The sequence below is a fragment of the Mizuhopecten yessoensis genome, unplaced genomic scaffold (genome assembly GCF_002113885.1).
Source record: "Mizuhopecten yessoensis strain PY_sf001 unplaced genomic scaffold, ASM211388v2 scaffold4033, whole genome shotgun sequence".
Taxonomy (NCBI): domain Eukaryota; kingdom Metazoa; phylum Mollusca; class Bivalvia; order Pectinida; family Pectinidae; genus Mizuhopecten; species Mizuhopecten yessoensis.
In genome coordinates, this window is record NW_018405342.1 from 1199848 (window position 1) to 1215038 (window position 15191).

General features: G+C 35.1%; 1 protein-coding gene across 1 annotated transcript; it reads right to left on the bottom strand.

The window, feature by feature from the left end:
• Positions 1 to 3314: 3314 nt before the first annotated feature.
• Positions 3315 to 12296, bottom strand: LOC110448427. Its single transcript, XM_021494654.1, has 7 exons — positions 12167 to 12296; positions 9532 to 9738; positions 8598 to 8687; positions 8184 to 8287; positions 6877 to 7033; positions 5965 to 5993; positions 3315 to 5403 (listed from the first exon to the last, which is right to left on the bottom strand). Exons 2-7 carry the CDS (start codon positions 9717 to 9719, stop codon positions 5267 to 5269), a joined length of 705 nt encoding a protein of 234 aa, XP_021350329.1. The 5' UTR covers positions 9720 to 9738; positions 12167 to 12296; the 3' UTR covers positions 3315 to 5266.
• Positions 12297 to 15191: the final 2895 nt, after the last annotated feature.

The following is a 15191-nucleotide window of genomic DNA, read 5'->3' on the forward strand; positions in this document are numbered from 1 at the left end:
TGCTCTTTGCAGGTTATGAAAAGATTAACACACTCGTACCAACTGTGATTGCTCCTAGGGTCCTGTCACTCCAGCATGGTGACCTTATAACATTGAAATGGTTGAAATTAGTGTCCTATAATGAAAAACGCCTACTGGCAATCCATAGACAACTATCAAAGTTTTCCCCATTTCTGTTACCACCCAGGGACACAATCATGCTACCCATTCAAAGGGTCATACATGGCCGCCGAGATATACAACATAGTAATTAGTGAATTATAGTTTGAAGGTTGTTTCGAAAAATCACATATAAGCCCAACTTATGTTTCAAAATAAACATTTACATTTTTTACTAGCCTGGGGCATTGGGCTTGGCAATTTAGGCAAACATGTAGATGTTTATGAACTGAAAAAAAGTACATTGTTTTATTATTTTTTCAGTCCCCGAAGGGTTCTCGAAGGAAGTTTTTCAGGGACATATCTTCTATACTATTTCACCTGGAGTAACCAGATTTGGTGTACAAGGACATCTTTGGATGGCAGAGTGAAGAGTACAAGAAGGTCACTTTGACCTCGCTGTGTCCTATATGATTTCACATTTGATCTTAACTTTTGAAAAAGTTGGACTGGGAAATATCTTCTTTACTATTTCACCTGGAGTAACCAGATTTAATGTACAATGACATCCTCGTAATGTGGAGTGAAGAGTGCAGGAAAAAGGTCACTCTGACATAACTGTGTCCTATGCTTTGACCTCCGGAGCATGTCCTCTCTACTATTTCACCTGGAGTAACCAGATTTGGCGAACAAGGTCATCTTGGGATGGTGTAGTACAGAGTGCAAGATTTAGGTCACTGTGACGTATGACTTGACATTTGACCTTTACTTTTGAAAATATTTGTACGTGGCATACCTTCTATGCTATTTCACCTGGAGTGACCAGATTTGGCGAACAAGGACATCTTGGGATGGTGTAGTGAAGTAGGTCACTTTGAACTCACAGTGACTTATATGCTTCCTGACATAAGTGTACTGTTTGTGTATAGCAATTCTTACCGGTTGCCATTGGGGTCTATGAATTGCCTTGTAATACTTTGCCTTGTTAATAAATATTTTCTATGCACAGTAGATTCTATTTCTGTCCTTTTGTCTTGAGAAAATTTTGCCCTAAATGGATCAGGCGATATATTGACAAGGGTGTTAAAATAATATTAATTTAGCAACAACAAAAAGGAAGGATTCTGTTCGTTTTGTTACCTTCAAGTTCTTAGCTGGGGCGCTGCAGGCGCCCGAAATCTACACTATCATCACAAAGGTTACTGAACTATGTGAGCTCGTTTATAGGCAGTGCCTATTTCATATCATGGAGTGAAAACAATGTGCTGAACCTTTTTCATATTTAAGGGACAAAACACAGCTTAATAGTACCTTGTTCAAGTTTTGAGCAGGTTTTTCAGATCGTGTTAGAACTTCACAATCAATAGGTTGTTGACTATTATGAGGTTAAGGCATTTGTATGGAGTGTAAACAATGTACTATTTTTAGCATATTTTATGGCAACACAAACAGCTCAAATGGATTTGGTTAAAGTTTTTGAGCAAGGATTTTATGCAGTGTTGGATCACCACACTCAAAAGGCTGTTGAATATTATCAGTTTTATATACAGTGTATGCAATGTCCAGAACCATATTTTATATTTTTAGGGCCATAAACTGCTTGAGTGGATTAGTCCAAAGTTTTGAGAATGCAGCTTTTGTGCAGTGTTGGATCACAACACACAATTAGCTGTTAAATATTACAGGATTGAGGCTTTTATATGGAGCGTAAGCTATGTGGTGAACCATTTATTTATATTCTAGGGGCCAGAAGGGTTCTCTTTAAATTCAAATTTGTGTGGAACATTTCCTAAGACCTTGAAACTTTCAAAGATTACATTTACTTTATATTAATTTCAAAGCTCTTTTATTATAAAAAAATATATTCTATGATACTCAAAATAACTCATTTTAGTAAATCACACCATGTTAAGATATTTTCTAACTAAAAGATATCACGAGTTATGCTTTTCCTCAACAGCTACTGTTGTTCATTTGGGTGACTTTAAAAAGGCCCATTGTTCAGGATAATCTTGGACTGAAAATCAAATGGAACTTGTGGTTCGTTTTTGCCAATGACAAAGTAGTTACAGGATCCAGATTTCCCGTCAAATTTATTTAAAGATTGTTTTGACAAAGGTATTTGTCCACTCTTCTACACTCTCCGTAGCATCAACATCATCACCACAATATAAATCGGATAAAATCATCAATCAGGTCAATCTAGTAATCGGCATTCCATTCGGATAGTAGCGAGAGGAATATTTTATCTTCGTAATCGTCCATTCATCTGATCTTTCATCATCTTGTCGTTGCACCATTTACATCTTATAGTTGTGTAAAGATTTTATGACTTCTCTGTCAAATTCAAATTCCACACCAGAATTATCGCTTTCGAACCGTGAATTTTCGTTGATCGCCATGTTTACATTTATGCGCCTAAATAAAACTTTTTCATATATTTACCAATCTGGTTAAGTAAACCTCCTCTGATTGGACAAACATGGGGTTGCCTTAGCATTGCTGAACTACTTACGTCTCTTAAGCATATTATAAAGTGTTTTTATGGCTGACTTTTGAGCATTCGAAATTAATTATGTGCGCCATTTACATCAGGAGAGTCCGTCATGTATATCTCGTGTTCGTAGTATTCGTGTGTGAATCCCTTATCTCACTCTTTTTAATAAATCAATCTATCTGAAGTTCTGTCTATATTCTATAAATATGGGGGTGATAAGGGTTTCTTGATGGAATTTGTATCTCGTCAGATATTTTGTGCACCTGTGCAACACAGTTGAAAACTTACTACAAAGGTGTTTTCTTGACATTTAAACCCCTTCTTAGTAAGATTTAAGACAAAATTATCTCCCTTCCCTTCGGGGTAGCTATCAGTGATTTTGCTAACATCAGCCCCTAGTAGGGCACAAGCTTCGTGGGTTCAACTATGTCCAAATCACTTTCAATCTCCCCATAGACTTACCATGTAACCTGCAAATAGTACTCAAAATATAGACAGAGTATGACACACTTATACGGGCACACCCACGTCAGGGTTCTGTAACTAATTATAACACTGTGGCATGTTCGTATAACCAATATCAGTTTTCCTTCATGTCCAGAGAGAAAGTAGATATCCGAAATACTTTGAAAACCCTGAAGAGTATCGCGCATAGTTTGGTCTTAGACCACAAATAGAGGTTAAAAACTGTCTGAAATAGAGGACAAAGATAATGTTTTCAATTTCTTTATTAGTCGTAAGTGATACAGCTAATTTATGTTTTGCACTGTTTATATATAGAGAGAGAGATGAGTGATGTCTTATAGTCCAAAGCAGAGTTGATCACAACGTAAAATAGTCGCTAGTATGTAAGCATCTTTAGTAGACGTAGGTAAAGTATCTCGATTCTGATGGGGGTTTTTTTTTAAAGAGGAAAATTGTTATGACAAAAACTCAGCGTGATCCAGAAAGGACAGATGCAATTTAAGAGTTGGACATATTTTTTATATTAAAAATTCGTTTTGCCTCTCACAATTAATTACATGTTATATCATCGTATCGTAACTTTGTTGTATCAGAGTGAAAACATACATGTTGCGTATTAAACGTTATGGAGTGATAGTTTTATTAACAAGATATACTTTTTATTCATTTTTTCCGATATATTGTCACAACACAATTGACCAAATGTACGAAGACGATACATTACGTTAACGGACAAATAACATGCTTAACTCAGTTTCACACTTTGACAAAGTATACTAACCACACACACATGGAACATACCTTGGCAGTACACACATACATATTAGAAACAATAGGTAAGGCATATAATATATCATACATCACCCTCAAACACACAAAATTCCACCCCAGTAGAATCGAGTATGGTTTCTTCCTTGTCTTCTATTTAGGGGCAATTGAATAGACCTGTTGCATCCCTTTGCATGTGTATCGAAAAGGCGACTAATGATGGGCCCTATTCAGAATCCAAGGGTTTCTTGTAGCTTCCACAAAGGGGACTTCCCAGCTTTGTCTACCCTAGAGATCCGTCCTCATATCACCCTGACTTACGCGAGGACGTAAAACCTCACAATTGCCACACTCGCATACGTACATGTATCCAAAACCGTGACCGATCTTCAAAACCATTCATTCAACTAACAGGAAGCAAACAAGGATTGTACACAATCATGAGTCTATAATCAATAAACCATATGATAAATACATGATAAGTAACGGTTTAATATGACATAAAGCTGATACCACACTGTAGATTTCTGTGACTCTTCAGTATTACTATCCAATGATCTGATACAGGGAACATTGTCATATCAATTATGCAACTGTAATACATAACTAGATTTAACGTTCGTTCAGAAAAGCTAACAATGAGATCAGGCATCAAATACCAGCAGACGACGAAAACGAAGTCCTTTTACAAAACTTGACAATAGGGATGGGTTTTTTTCAATTTTCAAAATCCTTTGGGAAAACTCGTAGTTTCTTCATCTCCCTGCCTCTTCTTTCATATGTGATGGTGTTTAAGTGGATAGCGTACCCCCTCCCCCAAAAGTGAAACATGGAAGCTGGTAGATTTTGTAAATCATGTGAAAAAGATATAAAGTTTAACTCTTGATCCTTCCATATTTTTGAAAGTTGGCAAATATACTGCAATATGTTTCTAAATACCCACAGAAAAATGCAATACTGAATTTTAGCAAACGCTTCTATAAATTGTTTTATCATGATCTTGTATTCCTCATCATATTGCTGATTGTGTAAGAGTGCCATGACATCAACCATGTACAAAAGGTCCTTATTACTCACTCATACACGTATCTCATTCCATCGTTTCTTGATGTTTTGAGTGTTTTATCGTCGAATAACAAGCCTTTTGAGGGCTTCTTAATATCATGTATCCTACAACGGTTGAAGTAAAAGATGTAATATACCAGTAGTATGACAAAATGTCTGATTCAGCGATAAAAATGATTGAATTTGAAATGATATTAAGAAGTACTTAACGTATCAGCCCTCATGGTTATTGCATTTTCATTTCACTGATATTGCATAACCCATCGAGGTGTAAAGTGGGTTTTTTCAAGATGGATGCAGTAAACCATTTGGATATATTTTCTTCCTGACGTGCTTCAGTCGACGCTGGAGAACATATTGTTGACGTCATCATTAATCGCCAACCTGACATGATTTCATACAGGTGTTAGCGTCCGCAATTACGTCAGGGTTCGGCTGTTCGTGATTCGTGTTCATGTTGTCCACGTCGACGTGGGATTGACCAACTGTGCTATCATAAACTGGATTATCTGAAATACAAGATAAGGTATCTATTTATCTATTTTCTTATTTGTCTCATTATTATTAAAGATAGAGCATGATCAAATGTATGATATTTTCTCTCTCTAATCTGTGATATATTATTTATTCCATTTACAAAAATAAATATTACAATTCAAAGTGTGTCAATTGGCTGAGCTCATTACCATATGGCTAGCATCAGTTCAAATACTTACATCATGGTAAGCTTTGATTAAAATAGCTATCACATAATTAACATTAGTTAAAACAGCTATCACATAATTAACATTAGTTAAAATAGTTATCACATCGTTAACATTAGCTAAAATAGCTATCACATCGGTCGTTTAAGTTAAAATAGTTGTCACGTTTTTCGTATAACTTGAAATAGTTATCACATTGTTAACGATAGGTTAGAGGTTTACATATAATATATACCATGTTTCTAAGAGAAGCATAAAATTATTCAAAAAAAATAAACGAATATTTCTACTTAACTTTATCTATCATGCAACAATAAATGTTATTCGAATGAAAAAAAACAGTAAAGAAGCAAAATTCATATTTACCATGTGCATATGCTTGTCTTTCACTTGGCCTAAAAGGATATGAACAGAACGTTTGGCACGTCAATCTTACAAAATATTATTTAGAAAACATATATTGATATATGTAGAATATACGAAAAAACAATTATATATTTATATTGTCACAATTAAAGTATGATTGAAATAATAAACTGATGTAGTAGTACAAGTTTCTTCAACATCTTGAAATTATATCCATGCAGCGGCAAATAAGAGGTATTTGTTGTAAATTTTTAGCTCACTGGGTCGATCGAGTTTTCCCAATTTTGAATAAACGGAGTGTGTGGCCCATTGGGGACACCCGGCAGGGCCCAATAGGGGAGTATAGTAATAAGTTTTTAAAAGTCTTCTACATCAGTACGATTTTTTAGGCCAAATATGAGAAATGTTCATAAATGTTACAAATTATTCTCTTTCCGTACGAATGGTGTTCTAGCCAACGTTTCGTTTAAAGTATCCTAGGGCAAATTGAAATCAACGTTTTATAGACAGATGGTGTGTTCCCACCCTTAAAGGGTCAGAAGGGTGGGGTCCAAAAGGGAAACATGGTGATAAATGTTTAAAAGTCTTCTACTTTTAGGTGAATGGAGGGAGTTTACCCAAATTCGGTGTATACAAGAATGCAGCATCCTTAGGCAAAGGGAACTCAATTCTTTATGAATGGAAGGAAAGGATTACTTTGAAAATAGAATATATTTAGTTTTTCCTCATGCCTTTCTGCCCATGTTAATTAACTTAAGAAGCGGGCGAAATGCCAAGACTAACTCTTCAGTCGAATTATTAATTTCCGTTTGACATAATGCTTTCAAAATATCTTTTTAAAGTTGAAAGTTCTGTTTCCTTTTCTCACCACCTTAATAAATACAAAATGAGAAATTGCCATCATAATATTACCTTTTCTTTAAACATTCCAGTTTGAAGATTACGACAATGACAGTTATCAACACAACTGCTCCCACTACCGAAAGTACTATCATTAGAATTGTTAGTTTCTGTGTTATCTCCCTTTCCATGATACCCGAAGTTTTGTTTGATATGGCAGTGGAAAGTTCTGCAAAGGAAACAAAACAATAAATAATCATTTCTAGCAAACCTGTACTATGAACTGTTTATGTTGCAGGTATAAACAAAATCTTTGGCGTTAAAAGAAACTATAAGGCACACTTTTCCTTTCTTGTGGATTCTGAGCTGAAGATATGACATCCAAACTGATAATCTGAGTGTTAACCTGACACTAGTGGTGGCTATAGTATATGTAAAACATGGACACAATTCATTGAGGTAAAATTAATTCTTTTTCAATGTTGTATTCTCCATTTATAAACACTGTCGTCACCTACGGGAGGCAAAAGTTAATTAAATACTCCGATACTGAGACGAATCTTTCATAATCAAGAAAACCATTTGTGTTTAACAGAATATTTTCATTTTTTGTTTTAAAATCCATGCAGTATTGAAATTTAGACCACAATTATATGGCGCTGCAGAGTAAAGATAATAATATGATATTTTCAACAAAATAGAAACGTTTTTAGTGATTAACTGAATCAATAATATGCAAAACGATTGTATCTGCTTAATTATTGACAAAATATTTCATTTAATTGATTACGGAAATAACTTTACTTAAAAGTATATTTTTTGTGAAATATATATCTTTTTTTTAATGTTTAAAAAATGAGTGTCTCTAACTCATGTTTTTGAAAGGTAGCCAATAGGTTACTGGTCAACTTGTTGCATATGCCTACTGATGGGAAGAACGTTGACTTGAAAGTAAACTAGAAAGGGAACACAACACCTTTTCCTATGACTTATTACTGTGTGCCGGGATATTTTCACGTGATCGAACTTTTGACTTTCGCCTGGTTAAATCACATTTTATTGTTATGTAAATCATGTTGTTACCTTATGCTCCTGTAATGATAAATTCAGCCTCGTTTCAGAGGGCAAAAAGGCGAAAATAAAACAGCAGCGAAAATTTCCCGGTATACAGTATTCCGTCTTTGCGTATTGCAGAGTTATCTTCTCTTGTGAGCAGGTATTGATTGTTACGTCACTTGTTTGTGAGAGTAACGTCATCACTTTTTGAGAATACGACGTAATTTTCTCACACGAACCAATGACGTAACAATCAATACCTGCTCCCAAGAGAAGATAACTCTGCAATACGCAAAGACGGAATAACATTTATGAAATCTTACCTTTGATGCACTTCCCACTCTCGTTTTTGAAGCCATCACAACAAACGTGTTCTGACCTCCTCTCTGTTACAGTCAAGTTCCTGTATCTTACTGATCTTACCCACCTACAAACCACGAAACATACTCAAAAGATTAACGTATGTGCGAGCAACATATGTTGGTCGATACAGCATTGTAATATGCTTTAAAAATATAAACTGCCTTTAAAATCACTGTCATATGTCGATATATAGTATCTGCAATGTCTGTGTTGTCACTCGCGAGTATATTTCGGCGGGTATTTTTGGCAGCCCTAGTTCAAATTACCGTAGTTTACTGACCAAAACATTCATGGTGGTCTACTTCAGAACTTTAGAGCTTTACTTAGAGATCCACAGTACCATATTCCTTTTTCCATTTTAGAACTTAACTTACTTGTATCCGTCTTTGTTACAATCCTCCGACGAATTCTGACATTTTTTTCTCGTTTCAACCCTGAATGTTATAAATCTTGTTATATTGGATCTGAAAAGAAAAGATTTCTTCGTGCTACATTTCTTAATTAAGCAAATATAAACCATTTGACTTGAAGGTGTGTCTTATTAAACCGTTATCCCTTATTATCTGTATAAATGTGTCATCAATTCATGATATGTCTCTATGCCATATCAGCCTGTCTTGTCAAAAATAACCCTGTTAATCTGAATGGAAACTGCTAAACAAACTAGATCCAAGTTCACCATAATTATTATAGGCAATATGCATCGAAATCAATTGTGGATTTCATATGCTTATTAGAAACATCTTCTTGGAGTATATTAAGTGATCTCTTATGCAAAACACTAGAGAATTGCAATGTAGGTTTTTTTTGTTTATAACAACCTCCCCCTAGGTTTGTTTTATGGTGTATATTTAGCACTCCTGAGCTGTATAGTACTGCCGCTGGCCAGACAGATCAGCTGATTATATCCAGGACTAAAGGTTTTGATTGTTGGGTTACCACCAACAAAATTCAATTAATGAGTAGAATAACTCTGAAATGCATGGAAGATGAACGTATCACACACATACTTGACTGCACCTTTAATTAAACGTTTGGTAATAGATACAGTATGTCAAAAAGTTAAACACACTGCATCATTGCACCATACAACAGTTGCATACTTCTAGGACTCAACGGTGATGCTGGGGACAACACATTTGCAATCCGTATTGGTCTCTACTACTGTTGAAAAGGAGAGAGAGTGCATAAAAAATCAATGATTATATGAATGTTAAGGCAGATATGTGCTGGAATCCTGGGACAGATAGATACCGTGCCGCTTCTTGAATATATATATACGAAATATTAATTTGTAAATCAGCTTACATTACAACTCTCTTGCAGATATTTTCTGACTCCACATCGGTAACAGGTTCGCTGTCTGTATAAGCATCCAGATCATCTTCTTCTGAATCCATCGCAGTTGATAATGAACTCTCATTTGTCAACGTTTGAATGGGATGCTGCGATACCGCTGTTGTTGCCAAGGCGATCATGATTATTGGAAATATCATCTTGTATAAATGCCAGTACCTGCAACAAATGTACACAATCTGTTTCTTACAGTAATAGATCATATTATAACGAGTTATAAAACATGTTGCGAATATCTAAACATGCCCACATATAACCATGTGCAGTTTCTTAAGTATCTGTCATTAGTTTCTCTTAGAAAATTTCTAAACAACATGGCGGGAGGGAAATAATGAAAAATATAAGCTTTTTGATCTTTGGTAAACGATAAGCAAAAGGACAAGCAAAACTCTAAATTTATTCCCCATCCATTCCATACAATTCCATATCACTTAGTAATTTCCATATCCTAATCCATATCAACCCAGGGGCCCAATATCCAAACTTTAATCTAATTATGATGAATAAATTACCCTATTGCAAGGATGAACGTAAAAACTTGTGTATTAAATGGATGAACCTAGGCCACACACATGTGATTGCTCCAATAACATGGTAATAGATGAAGTAGGCTAAAATGACTTGCACTGCACATACAGCCGTTAAGTCCTTCTATGACTCATCGGTGATGCTAGGTACCAAAAAGGTGGAAATCCAAATAGGTAAAAACTACTATTTAAAAACGGTTTATCATATAGTGCACGCTACCGTCAAAACTTATTATTAGCAAATGCGATAGAGACAGCTGTGCTTGTGTCAGTAGTCTTGTTAACTTTGGTGTATGAAGAAATGTATCGATATGAACATGCACACATATCCCTCACTCGACAAAACTCAATCAAAGAAAATTCCCACGTGTCAATAAAACCGTAATTAAACACGTATTTCAAAAAGCAATGGTTCAACGTGAGCAGAGGAAAGAGTTGTAGTGAGACCCTGTGTAAATAAGCTTGGCCTATTGAGGGTAAACGCTTGCCTGTACATATCTAAACGTTTCAAACATGCATGTAAGCAACCATTTACAGTCAATGTTATGATTTGTTGTGCTGATTTCAAACAAATGCGTGACAGACTATGATGTACCCTCTCTGAAAAATTTCTGTGCAGTCAATTATATGCTTATTGACACTCAATTGATCTTTACAGACATATTTATCATATCGTACAACAAATGCGTTTGCTATTGATGATTCGTTTATGTCTGTTACACATTTTTACCTTTTTTATAGTGTAATGTAATATTTTTTGTGAATTCCTGTTTTTAGTGTTGTTTGGCCCTAAATGACAAACATTGTCGATGAGTCGTGAAAGAAAACAATATCACATGGAATCATTTCCAAATAAACCAATGTTTTAATGTCAAGAAAGTATGTCATCAGCTGTGATGTTGCCTTCTGTTGAAATGAAGAGAAGAAATCATTTGATGTTTGCAATGCACCCGCAAAAGAACAGACAACATTTTAGACATACATGTGATAGCACGTTTTTAATTGTGTAATAGAAACTATATGCAAAAAATGAATTGAACTGCACCATCAGCTGACTCTACGGTAATGATGATGTTGGGTCAAAACGGTGAAAGTCTAAACTGATCTAAACTACTGTTGAAGCGTTAAACTCCTTAATTTTGTGAATTTCACAAAATAGAAGAAGGGAACTGGTTAAACTCAAATTTATGATGAGTAAAGTGTATATATTACGAACTCTGTCACTACTGAAAACAGATAACTGTGGTCGTCAAGGTTACGGAAGATTTCGAGGATTTAGAAACCCATCAGCAGAGTCTACTACCGTGTATTTAGAAAGATGAACCGATATGGAGCCTGTAGTGAAAGGAAACGTTATTTTAACAAAACAGTGACATGTTATACATATTTATTACATACTTACTTATAAATACGGGTTTTTTGTATATGCGATACGACACAATTACCCTTACCCATATCAGCCCTCGCCGTATCACACCCCAAAAGCCGTATCAGCCCCCGCCGTATCACACCCCAAAACCCGTATCAGCCCGCAAAACCCGTATCACACCCCTTTTGGAAATTTTTCGTTTTTCAATATTTCAAAAGAAAAATAGATCATAAGAAGGTAGCTTTTATTAGTAAGTATGTAATAAACAGAATAAAACCTGCCTTTTTCCATATCACACCCAGTATCAACCCTCGACCAAAATCAGCCCTCGGGCCTTCGGCCCTTGGGCTGATATTGCAGTCTCGGGTTGATACTGGGTGTGATATGAAAAAAAGACATGTATTATTCTCTATTTATAGATTGTATGTTTTGTTTCTACATAATTGTTCTCAATGATTTAAAGGTCTATTACGACACTTTGAAAATGTTTGATATACGTTTAATTTGCGTTTAAAAGTTAACTGTAATATGTCAACATTTTATTGTTTTATTACATTCAATTATGTAGATTATCGCTTCTAAAATCATATACCCCAAAATGGTTGCTTGTCTCGGAAAATATTTATGAATAGTGAGGCTAGTTTTTCATATAAGTATTGTTTTGCTTGAACAATTCAATCACACATCTTACCTTTTGTTTATGACTCGATCCTAATACTCTAATCAAATCGTCAATTAGGTAACGTCCTGGTCTGTCCTGTCCGCTTTTACCATCAATTCACCCAAGATTAACATATATACGTCCCCCACAAACAATCATATAATACGTTTATGAATCACTTTACTTATATATAAATGACTTACCGGAACTCCAGTGTCAAATTTGAAGTGCGTACAGAGTGCAGTATCTCGTTTTCGCACCAACGAATATAAGTTTAATTATTAACTTAAAGGAAAGACAAACCATTAATATCATTTCGTTTCAAATCAATTCCATATTACCAGTCCATTAATATTCGTTATGTAATGATTTTGAGCACGTGACTTTAAATTAGTTTTAAATGATATGACAATAGTCTGATTTCATGAATGACACTCTATGTTAATAAGACTACAGTATAAAGTACAAGGCATTCTTTATGTTAATGATGTCCATCCTTTGTCACTGCACTGGGGGAAGTCTAATGTATCTTTATGTATATGACAAGCTCTTACGATTAATAAGTGTTTTGTACTTGACATTTAATGTAGTCAAGACACGATACTCTTGTATAGTCAGCATCAACCTCTTGTACCAAGACGAAGACAGATGAGCGAACACAAAATAGCCCTTCAGATGCATATAACGCAAGCATAGTGTAAACAAAAATCATCGATGGTACTTAATTTTAAGTGGCTAGTTTGAAGTATACTACGAAAACCTCGGAATTGTCTGTAGATACTGTAAATAAATCTCACTTTTGAAACCGATGGGTCAAAAGACCAAAGGTAAGAAAGAACTTGAACTGGAACCACAACTTTTTGAAATTTCGTGTGTTCTTACTAAATTTACGCCGTTCATATGTAAATACCAGTAACCGGCATGCGTTCATAACCGCATCAATATTGACAAAAAGTAATATAAACAAAAATATGTTTCCTAATAATTGCGGTATTGTAGTGTCTGTACCGTCAGTGAAAATAATATTTCTGTAACAGCCTAACATCATCTACCTATATATAAAAAAAAATATGGAACAATGACTTTACAATGACTAAAACAAGGCATCACGTTAGTTGTTCGAAAAAGTTATGATATGAAGTGTCCTAATTAAATCTAGTCAAACATATGTACATAATATACAAACATGGTTGTTATCATGGATGAAACGTGGATTAGGCTATTCCGTCTTTGCGTATTGCAGAGTTATCTTCTCTTGGGAGCAGGTATTGATTGTTACGTCACTTGTTTGTGAGAGTAACGTCATCAATTTTTGAGAAAACGACGTAATTTTCTCACACAGAATAATGACGTAACAATCAATACCTGCTACCAAGAGAAGAAAACTCTGCAATACGCAAAGACGGGATATGCACGTAGGAAGACATTCAGCCTGAGCAATACAGTTGTTAAAGGGCTGGTCAAGCGCACCCCAACCTGGCGCACACTACAAAGTGAAAATAGACCTTGAGAACTGACTTTTTTTTAAGAATCAGAAAGTAAATTAATATTTCAAATAACGTTGATAATATTTTTACAAGAAACTGAAAATGCTTAAATCCAAAAATGATATACAATATCATCAATACACTGGCAGAGCCAAACCTATATTAAATTGAAAAGATAACAACAAAAACTAAGATGGCTCCACACAGTTCACAGGAAAGTTAAGCTGATCCTGAACCACATGTGGCACCCCTCAGTATATCTTCTGTCGCATCTAGGAAACTATTTGGGCCATCAGAGCTCTAATACACTACACTACACTTTAATCATTGCAGTCTGAAAGTACATGTCTGGAAATCAAATCAAGGCGATGGCAGCAAAATTCCCTATGTGAAGCTTATTTTGTTAAAAATCCTGCTTAATGAGTTGTAACTTTGCCAACAGGAGGCATCTATTTCATCCTCATCATACAAGTCTGTCGATAAACGTGTTTTGTCTGAACCCCTGGAATTTAGTCACGACAAATTCAAATGCTCGTAATAACCGATTTGATTGATGTCAGGTATAAAACCTGACCAATCGCTACTAGGCTAATACTGTCCTTTGAAGTTTACAGATGAGCTACACCAAACTTAAAACCTGTCGATTTTACAGTTAAGCTGCCGCGCGATTCGTGTAATTCCCTGCAACGTGTCGCGTATATATAGCTTTTAATTTTGCTGTAACATAGTAAAAGGGTACAGAGAAGATATATTGTATTGAGATCGGAATTCTTTGTTTTCAAGGATGCATCTATCTAGAAAATTCCAGTACTAATATCTCAAACAGGGTCAGAAAAAAATGTCAATACCAGCAAGTTGGCCAGTGTGAAGCATGCAAGAAAGGAAAATGATATTTCCTAGACATAAACATCAGTGCGGGTAGATATTGCACACTCGTATCATAAAAACTTTCGCTTATTAATCAGTGAAGACCAGCCTCCCTGCGTAGAATGTTAACCATTTACAATAAAAACACTTATTAGATTGTGTTGACCTTTAGAGTATTTGAGAACGTTTCTGTTATAATGTTACATGTCTTAAATCTCTTTCCGAAACAATAAGTATCCCTACAATTTAAAACTATTTAAAAGCTGTTGGTCTGATAAAAAATACATGAGTCACCGTATACACTTTAAATACTCATTTCCGTTTGTTTGATGTCCTTTTCATTTAACATTTGCTTTTATCGACCAGGTATTGACCCTAGTGATCTTTCCTGTGTTGATGGGCCGACAAGGACGTAATACTAATAATTTAAGCACATTCAATCTTCACATGTTGTTTGTGCGTGATATATGTTAAGATATTCCAGACACTCACTTTAGTTGTACTAACACAGTCCCTCCGAAAAGGAGAAATTTGAGAACGGCCAAACTAATCACAGAAAAACAGTAATTGAATTTTACCACAGTTAGCCCTGTTTATAGACTCCTAGATCATACATAAAATGACAGAATTGGAAAAATACCGAATGTATGCTTTTAAAAATACTATAAAAGTGTGTGCTCTTGTTTTTACGATTTAGGATC

Bases quoted from the DNA above. Each gene is read 5' to 3' on its own strand.
- LOC110448427 (XM_021494654.1), bottom strand. From the start codon at position 9,719: ATGATATTTCCAATAATCATGATCGCCTTGGCAACAACAGCGGTATCG. The intron at 8,688-9,531 runs GTAAGCTGATTT...TTTTCTTTTCAG, and splicing joins ATCTGCAAGAGAGTTGTAAT to ATCCAATATAACAAGATTTA. The intron at 5,404-5,964 runs GTAAATATGAAT...CTTGTATTTCAG, and splicing joins AAGACAAGCATATGCACATG to ATAATCCAGTTTATGATAGC.